Here is a 14,500-nt window from a genome sequence, read left to right on the forward strand (position 1 = left end):
CACTTCAGAAGGAAATCTGAACATGGATCATGGATTTAATCCTTCAGAAAGCATTAAGTAGACACACAGAGCTGCAAAAGCAGTTACCAGCAGTGTAAAGTGTCAAATGTATAATTTTTTCTCTTCCTAAAGTAATTTTAATAGCTTTTAATTAAAGTAGCTATTTATTTGTTCAACCTCTGAACTATTTTGTGCTGCTACGTGTCAAGACTGAACTAGCAGATTTCTGTAAGCAAAGTCAGGTTTGGTGACTAGATTTTGAGGTAACTAGCTCTATTTGAACATGCAAGCTAAATGGACATTTTGTATGCTCGGATACAGAAATCCCTGCGAATGTCCATGTCATTGTCTGTGGTTCTAAAATGTACACAAGCAAAGCTTTGGGTAGTGAGAGCCAGATTCTTCAGTTGGTCAGGGTCAAATTGCTTCAATATTTTAACAAAAACACCTGTACTCCAGTGGGTGCTGTGCAGCCATTACTGAGAAAACAAGTGGACTGCAAATCCCTTCCCTGGGTGTGTGTCATCAGCAGAATTGTCCACTAAGATCTGCTTCACAAAACCATGGAAGTTATTGAAAATACACAAGTGCCAGTTAAGGGCGCAATCTGGACATATAGTGTTAAACTAATACTGAGAGGACTTATCTTGGCTGCAAAACCTTTGACACTGTGTTTCAGGTTACTTTTACAGAGCTGACAGTCGAGGGAAAAAAATGGTGTTTTTAAACTGAGCGTGTTCAATACAAAAACCACTGTGCGGTGAGCATAGAATCTCAGGGTCCCTTTTTGGAGCAGCAAAGCGCATGCTCAGGAAAAGGGGATGTGTCTAATGCTGGGCAAGTAACAGAGAAAAACGACTCTGAGAACTCGGGTGATAAAAAATATTGCACTCTACAAACATTGGCCCCCGTGAGAGTGGCCGTTTGTTTCAAAACTGAATTGCAACTATCTCACAAACCACTGTCATTTCTAGCCCAGTTAAGTTTTTTGCAAGACATAATCTAACGTTGATCTCTCACCTTGGCAAATGTTTTCCTGGCTTAGGCTTGTAACTATTATAACCTTTGTTCCCCAGAAGTATCAACTAAAGATAAAAGCTATTCTTTATCTGGTACAATAAAATTATTAATGCAGTTGAATGTTTATAAATAATTCCCAGAAGGCAACATGTACTATAAAAATATGCATGTATTTTACTCTGTTTTTTGTTGAATTTACATCAGATCCTCCAAATTGTCAATCCAGTGGTTGACAAATCACTTTCTCTTGCCAATGATATACAGAAAAAAGCCCTTTGACAAATTTGTGGAGGTTTTATAAATTCAGAAATCTTTCTAAAAGCCATTAGGGATTTTTTTTGTTGTTGTTTTTTCTATGGATAGAACTTTCGCACTTCGGAATGAAGACTAAATGAAAAATCTGTCATACTGGTGTTAATAAAAAAATTCTACAAAAGATAATGTTTGCAGATAGATTAGATAATCACAATCAAATCCACATGGAGAGGAGAGGTGCAGTTCCCTGATAGCCTTGGTGTGTGTGGGGGGGAATCAGATACCCAGAGGATCAGTACATGGCACGTTTCTTGAGTGGTATTTAGACTCTAAGTAGTGCTTGAAAACAAAGAATTTGTTTATTTTTTCTTAAGACAGCAGAGTTAATACCCTCCAAAAAAAAGCAGAGGGACAGAAGAGTTCCAGCTTATTGCTGAGCTTCTTGGTTATAGGAGTGTGATGCAGTACGACTAGTAAGGGGATACAGTACAACTGCAAAAATGATATTGCACGTGCCTGAGAAGGCAGTTTGGCCCTTCACTAAAATATCTGCCTGAGCAGCCTGGAGGTGTTTTTGTTTCTTCCAGAAGCAACTAATGTTCCTGAGCCCTAGAAAGAAGTTTTCGCTTTCGTACCCATTTTCATACCCAACTGCACTTCCCCCCTCTGCTTTGACAACTTCTTTATGCAGTACACCCTGCATCCTGTTAAACACTGCCTCAAAATATTGCCTCTCTCTCTGATTCATAATGCTAAGTTTTGGATTCCCTATCACCATCCAAATCCTACGCAACCAAACATATTCAATCTTTATCAAATTCCCTAAGATGAACTGAGTAAATAATGACTCCTACCAAAGTATGAATCAGCCTTCTTGAGTGGAGACTGGTGCCTGCTGCAGGAAATGTTTTCTAGAGGGTTGACTGTGTCCTATTTCATATTCCTTTGCAAAGGAGGAAAGCAGCATCGCAGTCAGACAAGCCAGGTGACAAAAAGGAAGAGGAAAGCCAAAATGTAAGTAAAGCAATTCCTTGCTGTTGTGCTCTTGCAGATACATTGATATTCTGCCTTGTACGTTAAAGGCGTATAATCATTCATATATGTGTCAAGGAATGACTACTGATTTATTAATATATTTATACATGGAATCAGAAGTTAAATGTAGCTGCTCTAGTAAGAGCAGTCTAGAAACGAGAATTGCGTTCTTACTCATAGGCGAGATATTGTCCAAACCAGGTCACTAGGTGCTTTTTCATGGTCTGCTCTGAATATTTTAGGGTACTGTAGGCTTTTGCCCCTCAAGAAGATGTCATGAACCCTTATGGCAAGTCATCTGAGATCAGGTCCATGTTTTGTACTTTAAACTTGTGGCCTCAGCTGGGCTGAGCGAGATCATCAGTCATATGGGGTAACTCTGGGTTACCATGCTCCATGCAAAGCAAGAATCAGCTCGCTTTGGAGCCCAGCCTGCATTCAAATGTGTCTTCAAGGGGGGAAGGGGAACAGTAGATTAACCACTAGGCCATTCGAAAGTTACGTGCATGCTCATAACACTCACTGTAAACCAAGATGAAAGTTGGACAAATGGAGGGGAACTTTGATGCATTTCTGTTTTAACCGTTCTGTCTGTGTGTTGTCCGCAAAAGCAACTGAGCGAGAGTTTGGATTTGATGCAGGTTTTAAGGTGAACTTGATGCTTGTTAAAGATGCTGCAATTTCAAGTTCAGCCTGCAAATTAAAGAACTTTTTTTACTGGCTGAGTTTGTACAGCGTGGGAGATCTTTCCCATGTCAAGAGAGGCCATGCTCGGAGCTGTGTCCCTTCCTGTCGTGCTTGCCTGGGCTGCTGATCGTACTGCATTCATGTGGCTGGCCTGTACCCGTCGGGGAGGCTTGCGGCCATGGCAGCAACGGGCTGAAGCATCCTGTATCTAGCATATCACTGTACAGAGATATTCCCACCAAAGACAAGATAACTGCGGGTTAGAGGAAAGCCGTTCAGAAAATGCTGGCTGCCCACTATTTGGAGAGATCTGTAGCAGGAGCAGGAATAAACCTTTGTACTGTTTAAGGAGGAAAGCAGCTATTTGAGGGAGTTCCTGGAGGGATGCTTCAAGCCTGGAATTTGCCTGTTGAATCCTTGAATCTGTTGTGCAACTATTAATCTTGCCCCAAAGCTGATTTTGAACCATTCACTCAGGGATGAAAGGTGCTATTTAGCTTCAAGGTACTCAGCCTCTGATGCATTTCAGCCATTTATTCTCGCCTTGAAGCTCTGCTTAGTTTGCATCCCCAAACTTAGTAGCACCAAACTGCCCAGAAAGATGTTTTTAGAGAGCACCTGTTTATTTTGTGCAGCGGAGCACACTGTGTGGTGGGGGTATCTTCTGTCAAACTCTGTGCAGGTTCATTTTACCATACACAATTAATGCTTCGCCTGAATGTGCTTTGAAGGCTGTTAAATAATACTGACACGTCAAAAATATGAATCAATGTTCAGTGCTATGTCACACTTACATAAAACCCAGACAGCAGAGTCCAGATCTGTGGTGTACTATTTAATCTTCCAGTTAATAAGAGTGTTGATAGATTAAGTTACCCTGTATTCTGTTAGTGACTACTTTCACTGAAGCCAGTGGCTGTTCTAGGCTAAAAGGCTGGGATCTGACCTAGTGGTTCTTCAGGTGGCTGAATTTCTGTATTACAGAGAGCTTCTAAATTTGGGAAATGGATGGTTTGTATTTAGAAAACAGCAGTCAGCATTTGTCAGGGGAAATTTGGCCTGGGTTTGTGTACAGAGGTGAAAGTGATTTGGCTATTACTGGAAAAGAGACCATGAAAAATAGAAAGAGGTACTTCCTAATGTTAAAGGGAGAGACAGGTTAAAGTTTGGATATGCTTGAGCCCATACCATGGCAGCAGCACCTGTCAGGTATGCTAGGAGGAAACTTGTTTCCGTCCCACCTGTGCTCTGGCTGGTCTGCAAAGTAGAGGAGGACTCTGTGCTTCATCTCCAAAATCAAGAAACATCTTGTTTTTCTCTTCCTAGGATGATGCTAGCACCTCTCCTTCACCCATTACACGAGGTCCCACCCAGCAACAGCAGAATTCTTCAGGTATTAAATCAAATTCCTACCATTTCAGTTGTCGTCTTAAGCTGGTCGGCTGGGTTCAGCATCCTTGTTTGGAGTGCAATAGTGGTAACTAACAGAAAATTTCCAGATAACTAGTGCTTCAAAACCTACGTCCAGCATGAAATGGTGTCTTTATAATTTTTATTAGCCAAGAGAATTGCAAAACAGCTAAAAAAATCTAGTTATATAGGTCCAGATATATAATTGAGGATCTGGATCTTCTCTGCATCTGATTCCTATAGGAGCAAATACCTCCATTCTTTCACTTTGGTAATGTAGCTGTCCTGGTTTATACAGCTAAGGTTTTCATCCTAAACTATAATCCTTCCTTAAGCTAGTAGCTTGTTGCAGTAGGCCTTATCTTGAGAGTTAGGAGAGAAGATGAAATTAAGGCAGAACCTAAAATATATTTTTCCTAAGCTGATTTTAAATCATTGTATCTCTGTAGATAAACTGTGAGACAGTCAGATTCATTCATGCATCAGCCTTGGATTTCATACATGATAAATCATATGGGAGAAAAGAAATCATCCCAAGGGAATGAGCATTTAACCGTTCCAGCCAAGCCATGATTTGCTTGCTTTGCAAGGGAAGGGGAAGAAGCCAGGAGAATGGTGCATAGAAATGAGGAACAAGATCTAGAGATTTCCTAGGAATGTCCATGATTCTTTTAAAGAACCTTTTAGGACCTCACAGAGGAGGGGACCTTTGTGCTTGTGCACAAGCTGTGTGTTGTTCAAGTCTCTGGAACAGTATAGTTAATTTTGAACAGTTTTCATGAGGAAGGATTAGGATGAGAGTGCCCATTTCCAATAGCAAGAGGTAGTGCAGCTTTTGAGAATTATCTGTAAGTTAGAAATGAAAACAATGCTAGATAAATTCCCTGGAGATTTGCATAGCAGGAGTCACACCTGTCATTTCTCAGATACACACACTTTTTCTGCCAACTATGCAGACAGGAAACAAAAAACTTCCTAAAATATAAATTAATAAATATTATACTGAGTAAAATAAGCCTTGCAGCAATTAGTCTGCATTTTCTTAATACAAGTGATCTGTGCTCTTCCTCCTCCTTTTCCAGTTTCATGTCCTTTTAGTATCACTTAGCTATTCTGTCCCTAGTCAAAGGAATCACCAAGCAGATTTTTGCCAATGATTTCTCTGTGAAGCAGGCAACCGTGCTCATTCAGCACTCCTGCTTTCCTGGATCTGAAGTCACTCATCCTCACTGAATAAAAGCAGCTGTCTAAGACAATTGGTTTCAGGAGTTTTCCTGTTAAGAAAAAAGAGTAAATGATTAGTTTTCTTTTTTGTTTTGTTTTGTTTTGTTTTCCAGACTCTGGAAAGAAGCCATGGGAAAGGAGCAATTCTGTTGAAAAGCCTGTATCTTCACTACTTTCGAGGTGAGCCGTGCAGATAGTGCGGTGGCTGGCTGGCAGCCTGGGTAGCCCTGCTGTCCCCATGGCATGTGCACAACTCACGTCTCCTTTCATTCCATTGCTGTAGAAACCCATCAGTGGTGAAGAGCTGTGAAGCTAAGAGCCCCACACAATCCCACGTGTCTTCTAGGTACTGGCTAACAGCCTGGCTTCTTAACCATCTTGGCTTGTCCTTTGAGAAGTCACATTATACGGCACAGATGTTCGTCTTTGTCACGTCTTTGCTCATTCTTAACAATCATCTGCTTTGTCTGTCGCTGCACAAAGCTGGCCTGAGTACAGCTGAAATGATGTGCAAGCAAAATGTGGTGTTGTATCAAAGGCTTCTGCTGTGGAAACAGCCCCCTGTTCAGGAAGGCACACGCATCACAGAAGTTAATCAAACTTAAGCAAGTGCTTAAAGCGTATGCGGTCTTGAATCAGAGGCACGAGCTTGGTAGGGTGCTGTGCCACATGGAAGACGCGTTTTTGGAACATCTTTTTGTTGCTCCAAAACCACAGCAGTGGGGATGACCCTGCAAATAGGAGACAAATGGTTCTCCAACCTCTGGAGAAAGCTGAAAGCAGAGGCAGAAATGATCTGAAAGGTCTGCAACTTGGCAAAGAGAAGTTACTCCTCCATGCAGCTGCAGTGGGTGCATGGGAAAGGAAGTCTAGTGCAACAGAAGGGTTTAGAGGATCCCACAATTAGCAACACCAAATAGTAAAAAGGCCCAGCCACCAGATAGGGCATTCAGAAATACTGGGGGCAAAAGCTGGCAGCTGCTAAGAGCAGAGAAAAACAGAGAAGCCTAAAGCTGGAGTTCACCAGTTCTGTCAGTCAAAACAGCCAAACTGCAGTATCACCCCATTCTTACCCATAGATTAAAGTTTGATATTGAACAGCTAAAAAGAGAGTTTCTAATCCAGGCCCACCCTGTGTTCCTGCATTACTGAGCACTGAGATGGAAGGATAAGCTGGAGAAGCAGGTAAACTACAGACTTACATGTTTAGCATTTAGTGCAGGGAAATGTTCTTTATTTAACAGTTACTTGTACTACAATGCTAATAGTTTGCAGAGAGAAAGTTGCCAATGGCAGATACCTGCACAGACTTATGCTGCTAGCATATTCCCTGCCCTAGCATTCAAAGGGACGCATGGGTGTTAGAGCAAAATGTAGTCTTTCCAGCTCTCTTAAAACCAATGTGACACCATGATTCTAGGAAACATGACAGTTTCCAATAGGCACAGAAACGAACATTATTTATCCTTGCAAATGGGAATGAAACATGGGCTATTTAAAGCAGCAATCAAGTTTTCACAAGCTATCATCTACAATGCCATTCATTTTGGGATGATTTCAGTGGAAATCTCCATTCATGGTTTCACATGTAGAATAGCACTGAATGTTTGCGTGCTCATATAATTTTGAGGGGGGTGAGGAGCAGGGTTTGAAAGCTCTCAGCTGTGGCCTGTTTATATTCCAGCTCAATTTGATAGCATCTGTATCTGTTTTTACTTCCAACTTTACTGTGAAAATTTAGGAAACACAAAAGATTTTCCCAGTAAAAGATTACAAGACCCAAGCACACCCATAGCATTAGTGAAATTTTTGACCAGCCCCCAGTTTGGGATCGAAGATGATGGCAAAGTTACTTGAAACATTTTCTGCGAATTATATAGTATGATCCATTTCTATAGTTACTGATTAAAAAAAAAAGTCACACAGAGTTCAGCTCACTGACTAATGTACTGACTAATGTAATCTAGTCCTTTGAGCTAGATGACTGATAGCACTGAAGTGTATCAGACATTAAGGGTAGGTTGTTTATATTTCTTGGTCAAGAAAAAGTACTTCTGTTACACAATGTTATCAACAAGCTTTGCTCAGGTCAGGCTTCCAAGGGAAAAAATACTGGATTATTAATTTGCTATAATCTTTTTCTAACTTAAATTCTACTGTTATTTTAGCAAGTGATTGAAGCCTATTTGGCCAAGACTGGGTTATCGTACAGAAAACAGACTGTGAAAGAGAGAAAACTAGATACTAATCTTGCAGCTTGCTAGTGTTATGACAAAATTCATTGTTAATAGGCTTTATCCCCTAAAGTCATCTCAGCATTATCTCTTTTAAAGTCAATGAGGAAAAAAAGTGCAGGTTTCATTGCAGTGTTTGCTCTCTCTCCAATGCATCTTCAGTGCAAGAAGATGGGTGATGTGGCGTATGGGAAAGCAGTACTGCTTTCTCTTAAAGCTTGGCAGGCTGCAGAGCGCTCCTGGGAAGCACAAGAGGGAGCAGTGCAGTGATAAAACACACACTTCTTGCTCTGTAGTGGACTTAAGCCGCTTCATCTGGGTGGATATTGCTTAGCATACATTGCAAGGAACTAACTGGCTTTTTTTTTAATCCTCTGTTTCCATTTTTCAAGGATGAAGCCAGTGAGCAGCAGCAATGATGTGGCTATGGATGCCTTAGATTTTGATCGAATGAAACAGGTGAGCAAATGGTCTTTCACAGTTAGAAAATTTTGATGAGCTACCCATTTTCCCCCATGCATGCGCTGTACAAGCAAAACAGCTGTTCAGTCTTCTGATTTCCTCTGCAATTAGGTGCTTATAGAAGGGATAGTTGGTGAGCAGCAGAAGAGTGCAATCTCACTGCTGTTGAATAACAATGTTTGTACAGAAACATGCAAGTAAATACACCAGCATCTTCTGCATCCTTGGCCTGGGACTGCAGACGTACCTGTTAGTAGAGCTAGGCTTTAATCATCAGTGGAGGTGGGGGACACAGCACAACTGTGTTAAACTTGCATTTTCTTCCACCAGTTAGAAGGAAATTCTGAGCAGCTGACTTGTGTTTTGTCTCATCAGGAAATATTGGAGGAAGTTGTAAGAGAGTTACACAAAGTGAAAGAGGAGATAATTGATGGTAAGAAAGAGAAAAATTATTATTTTTCTCATCTTTATGACTAATTTCCTGTAGATAAGACAACAGGAACTGCAGAGAGTTCCATGGTGTTCTCAGACTTTTGAGCAGCTCTGATTTATATACACATTTGAAGAACAAGCATCTACCTTAACTGAGCTGTGATCATTGCGTTGCATTTACAGTCTTTATTTTTGTGCAGTTGACAAGCATTTTCACTTCCAACCTGTGAGAAATTCACTGTCCTGTGTTTCTCAGAGGTGGGCATGTGTGACAGGGCCTGCCAGTAGCCCAGTTGCATGTCAGTTTATCAAAATTGGTGAGCGTGAAATCGCTTGTAACCAGCCCGGCGTTCAGGTACCAAACTGTCAGTCTGGCAAAGGTACCAAACTGAAAAATCCTTCCTGAGCACCTTCTGCAGGCTTCCTGTGCTTGAAAAGTGATCTCAGACCTTCGGTCTATCCAATAGTTAGGACCTTCCAAGTAGCCACAGGTTTTTTCTAACTCAATGAAAAGTGCAAGAGCAGTGCTAAAGGGATTTTTTTTTTTTTTAGAAATTGCTCTGCATTATGTGACTATATGTATTTTTCTTAGCCAACATAATGGTGTGTAAGGCAGCATAATAGTGCTCTCACTGAAATACAGCAAAATACCTGTTTGAAGCCCATAGTAAGGCATGTGAAGAGGCTTGTCGATACATTGCACCCCAATCTTAGAGTCATACAGGAGGGAAAAAAGAGGATACTGCAAAACAGCCCAAATCCATTCCCTGTGCCCTTGTCCTAGACCTGTGTGCTCGCAGAACAGCTGGGCAGTTTGCAGCTGAGCAGACCCTCACCTGTATGTTACCGTCCTCGAGCTTGACCCTCAGAGCCTTCCTCATTCATTCCAGTGCAAAATAAGACATTCGTCTAAATCACAGATGCAAATTCTTAAACCAGTACTGCAGTTTGCAAGCAAACAGCTAACTGCTTTCCCTTATTCATCCTTTTACCCTCCACTCATCCTTCTACCAGTGTGTACTTTCTGCAACCTCTATACTTAGCATTTTCCACTACACGGGGCATAACATTATGCATTAACTTTTTGGTTTGGTTTTCTAGCCATACGGCAGGAGTTGAGTAGAATCAGTACAACATAATGATTGCAAAGCATTTGGATGGTACTCAGAATGCTAGGAAGATCGGCTCATTTCTATGTACCAAGGTCATGCAAGATGGTGAGAGAGGACACCGGCACTGTCTTTGTTCTTATACCCTTTTTATTAGCAGACTCAGCACACTTTGAAGCTTGCTGCTGCCTTGGATTCGCTTCATTTTAAAAGTCTTAATCTAAAGAATATTAAATTTTAAATTTCTGGATTTTTTAGATTTCATCTGACACTGCACATTGGATTTGTCAGCCTTTTTTGTATTTTGTATTTGCTTATTTAAATGTATTACCTTTCTTTTTAGTAGTAGATAAGAACACACGTGAACCATTTGCTTTTAATAGATTACTTCAAAGTAATTTTATTGGTAGTCTGCAATGTAAATGAAGATCCTTTGCCAACAGAAATGTATTGTGGCATCACCAGAAGAAACAGAGACGTTAGTTGTCAGCCAACAAGTTCTTTGTCTCAGAGTTATCACAATATAAAAAAATGGTACGTCAGTGCATCACAGTATCTGTGTTCATATTGGTAATAAACTGTTTATTGTCCACATGGCCCTGCCTTTCCTTGTTTCATTAATCCCTTAAGATTTAGCACTTGTATTTCACTTTGGTTTGGTTTCTTGTCGGTACTGCAGGCTCTGGGGAGGGTGAGAGGAAGGTAACTCGCATTCATCGTGCAGCCAGCACCAGCACACGAGCACCTTGTGTTTGAGAGCGTGTGCATGTTAGTGCCGGTGCAATGGCAGCTGTCCAGCAGCCGCTCCAGAAGTGTTACAGCACTGCCTTCGTTTGCAGACAGCCGTGGGTTGAGACCCCCTACCTGCGTCCTCCAGATTGCCCTCTGAACGCCGCCTGCTTCGGTGCCTGTAGTCAGGCTGTTCGGCAACTTTTTCCTGAGCTATGTGAAGCGCAGTGGTTGCTGCTCTTCTCAAGACACTGCTGACCATCCCACACTTTCAGCCTTAGCTCCTGCACCTCATCTCCTATCCTCACTTAAAAAAAGCAGCCCCTTCACCTGCACTTTTAAGAGGGTCTAGTAGATAAAAGGGAGGTGTTTATTCAGAACAAGACTACTGAAGGCATTCAGCCATTGCAGCCAGAGCAAGCTGAAACCTCTAGCAGAACACTGGCGAACTAGAGGCTTAAGGGAAGTCGTTTGTTAATATTTCACATTTTGCAGTCCTTGGTGAGCTTTATTTCAATCAAACTGAAGTTCAAGATGGGTGCACAGGACACAGCATCAGAGTGGCTGAACACTTTACAGCGTGCACCACTCACATCTTTCTAGTCATACAATCTTTTGAGAGCACCATTCTTTCCGCCGAGCATAATCTTGGGGATTTCTGCTTGACATGGTTCAGTGTGCACTTTACAGGGCAGTATTCTTGATATCATCTCCTTGATAACCTTGTGTACAAGGTAAGAGATTGGAGCTCAGCTATCGAAATCACTCAAAAATTTTCCAAAATGCCTTCCCTTGCTTCAGGCCATTCTGAGGATTTCTTTTTACAAGCCAGGCCCTGGGAACTGTTTCAGGTGCAAAGCTCAGCACAGGAGACCAAGGCAAGACAGCTGCTGCTCACCTCCCACAGACATCATCATAGAATGGTAAGAAGGTTGGAAGGGCCCTCTGGAGAGAGATCTAGTCCAGCCCTCAGCATAGCCCATACGGGGACTGAACCCTTGACCTTGGCATTAGCAGCACCACGCTTTAACCAACTGAGCTAAACCTGCCCCCACTGCAGAGGGCCATGCAGTGTTTTAGAGATGAACAGGCACAAGCCAGCAGCAGGTATACCACGGGAAGGGCTGCATGTAAGCAACAAGATACTAGGAGGGGAGTGGTGAATGCTTGGCCATTAGCTATAAAATTTTAATCTACTTTAGCTCAGATTGTGTGTGACTGTCCTTCAAAGCAACCCTATCTGACTTCTGGAAACAGCTCAGGAACTAATTTTTTTTCTCAGTATGATTATGCTGTAAATTAAATACAAGAAAAGTTATTTTATGGGAGAAACTTAAGTTTAATTCAGCTAAAGGTTCTGGAGCCTGAGTTCTGTTAGTGCTAACTAGCCAGATCCCAGCTTCCAGAGCAGAAGGCTAGGGAAAGGTTAGGTAGTGGGCCAGATTGCCATATCAGAAATGAGGCAGAAAGATGTGGCTGTGCAACACAGTACTGCAACACCTGGACCAAGAGAAAGAGGTCAGGAACCTCTTTCCAGGTCAGCCAGGAAGAATATAGCCAAGCATCAAAGTGTAAAAACTATAATGAGCTATTGCATAAATCTCATACAATAGCTCAAGTGTTTCTTGATTATAAATCCATTTAGTGGGATACCTGGCAGTCACAAATACTTTTCAAAACTACTGCCTCTCAAATGATCACAACCATGCAGTGAAACACTCCTATAATCTTAATTAAACTTCAGGAAGTTGGAGCCTGGCACAGTTCACTTTTTGCCTTGGAATGTGGCATTATGCCTAAGGTCAGTAATGACTGCACCTTGATCAGGCTAAGGTTGTATGTGCTATGTTCCTCTGCTAACATTAGCAACCTGCTGTAAATGCGTTGTTCTTACTTTCTTCTCTTACCTCTGCAGGCCTCATGTAATTAAGATGCAATGAACTGAAGGTTGCATAGGGTCACTTAATAGCTGTAGGAGCAGAGGCCCAAGATTTGGGAGTTGGGGGGGGGGAACGAGGTGGGGGACTTGGCAGACCAGGAGAAGCAATAACATCTCAGCTGAATGCCAGCAGTTCACCTAGCGCTACCTGTTACAAACTGGTAAATCCACTCCTGACTATTTCGGCTCCGACCGCGCTAGTAAAGTAACAGGGCCAGAGATTAGCTGAGAACTGCTCTGCTACGAAGTTACTTGCTCAGGTCTGTGCAAGTTTGGGCTGGAGCCACACACCACTTCTCAGCACGATTCCTGGGCCCAGTTCAGGATCACCAGGAGTTGGAGACTGTACCCGGAGGTCACCCTTCTTGCCGGGAACAAGCGCTGAGCTGGATAAGCCAAGTTGCATCATCCTCGCCAGCCTGCAGGCCGGAGGGCAGGTCCTAGCACAGCCAGTGCTTGGGTTAGTCTGAGCCTACGGCTCTGCCGACCGCAGAGGTGTACAACACGGTGGTGCTCTGCAGCGCAGGGGCACTGCCAGAGCGTTTCCCCGTCCCAGACACCCATTTAGTTTGTCCGAAGGCACACTCGCTGTGCAGAAGGGTGCTCCACCGGGGCCGCGCGGTGCCTGCCTAGCACAGCTGCACCGTAAATCAAAAGGGCCGTTAGCCTCCCCTCCTGCCCATCATGTGGTTGTTTGTCCCTATCCACGTCTCACCTTCTTCCTCTTGCCAAAGCATTTGTGTGGTGGCAAAGCAAAGGGGAATCGAGGTTAATTTTTAAGCTAAAACAGTAAAGCTATATATAGCCCTCATGTTCTTTCAACCCAGTCCCATTCACCGTGTGTTTACAAAACAAACAAACAAACAAACAACTTCTGCCAACATCATTGGTAGCAACAAGGACAAGTGCCCAAGGAGAAGACAGGATCGCAACTTTCTCCAGCAGCACCAACCTAAAGCACACATCAAAAGAGCCAAGTGACACTGCACATCTGCAAGCACCAGAAGTTTCAGCAACTTGAAATTCCCACTTTGATGGAGAGAGCAGAGCAGGGGGGCTGTGGTGCTGCCCAGGCATAGGAAGTTAGGCCCGGGACCGAAATGCTAACAGGCAGGCCGAGAAAGCAGTGGCAGCAGGCGTTACCCCCAGTGTACACAGTAGTCTCTGCATGAGGCTAGGCTGTGACTCTACCATGTCACATCAGTGCCTGCATCACGGAGCAGCTGAGTAGGGGAACTTCAAGGGAGTAATGTACAATGAAGTATAAGGAAAAGTACAATAGTCAGAATGAGGAAGACAGCATAAACTTTATTATGGCTTTTATATTAACCTGCTAAAATTGTCCAAGAAAACTGAGGAATAGCTTGCTAAGGGCACAGGAAGTTCATCGTGGAGACCCAGCAGTGCTGGAGCAAACAGAAAAAAGTAAAGCTCCCTGAAGTGAGCATTGATGCAAAGTTAATGGAGTTCCCCCACCAAAGCTTTCCTTGGGTCACCTGAAGAACCAGTGAAGTCTGACATGTCAACAGAAGTCCTGTTCTTCCTCTCTGTTTCCAGAAATCTAGCTCACAGAGCAAAACTGTATCTATAAATGAACCAGTATTCAGCCCCAGAGTCGCAAGGGATATTGCACCAAGCCTGGATATTTACCCTACTGTCAAAATCAGACAGAAGAGGAAAAAGAAATGGAGCAGGAGGAACCAGAAGAGCTGCAGGCCAGCTGTTCTGCCTGTCGTACCAGCCAAACTAGCAAAAGGACAGAAGATGGTACTAGCATGACAATTTGACTCACTGAGTTCAGGGCAGGAAGGACAGAGACTGTGTTTATTGAGGAAATCGTGCGTCCCAGCTCTAACAGAGCACTTAGCGGGACCAACAGGCACATGGAGTAATCCTCTTCTTTGCAGTATGAGTGGTTTTCCAGAAAAGAAAAAAAAATATTTATCAAAACTCACAGACAAATT

General features: G+C 42.8%; 1 protein-coding gene across 11 annotated transcripts in view; it reads left to right on the forward strand.

The window, feature by feature from the left end:
- EVL (Enah/Vasp-like) overlaps positions 1 to 10,464 on the forward strand; it is a 144,971-nt gene extending 134,507 nt beyond the window's left edge. For 6 of the 11 annotated variants that reach the window (XM_062576497.1, XM_062576495.1, XM_062576499.1 and 3 more), the window contains 7 exons: positions 2,229 to 2,289; positions 4,324 to 4,390; positions 5,745 to 5,811; positions 5,915 to 5,977; positions 8,258 to 8,324; positions 8,703 to 8,760; positions 9,861 to 10,464. In XM_062576497.1, coding sequence (XP_062432481.1) covers positions 2,229 to 2,289; positions 4,324 to 4,390; positions 5,745 to 5,811; positions 5,915 to 5,977; positions 8,258 to 8,324; positions 8,703 to 8,760; positions 9,861 to 9,898 — 421 coding nt within the window. In that variant the 3' untranslated portion in view covers positions 9,899 to 10,464. The remainder of the gene's footprint in view (positions 1 to 2,228; positions 2,290 to 4,323; positions 4,391 to 5,744; positions 5,812 to 5,914; positions 5,978 to 8,257; positions 8,325 to 8,702; positions 8,761 to 9,860) is intronic. The other 5 variants (XM_062576498.1, XM_062576505.1, XM_062576502.1 and 2 more) reach the window with 3 other exon arrangements.
- Positions 10,465 to 14,500: the final 4,036 nt, after the last annotated feature.

Source organism: Rhea pennata, chromosome 5 (assembly GCF_028389875.1).
Source record: "Rhea pennata isolate bPtePen1 chromosome 5, bPtePen1.pri, whole genome shotgun sequence".
NCBI lineage: Eukaryota > Metazoa > Chordata > Aves > Rheiformes > Rheidae > Rhea > Rhea pennata.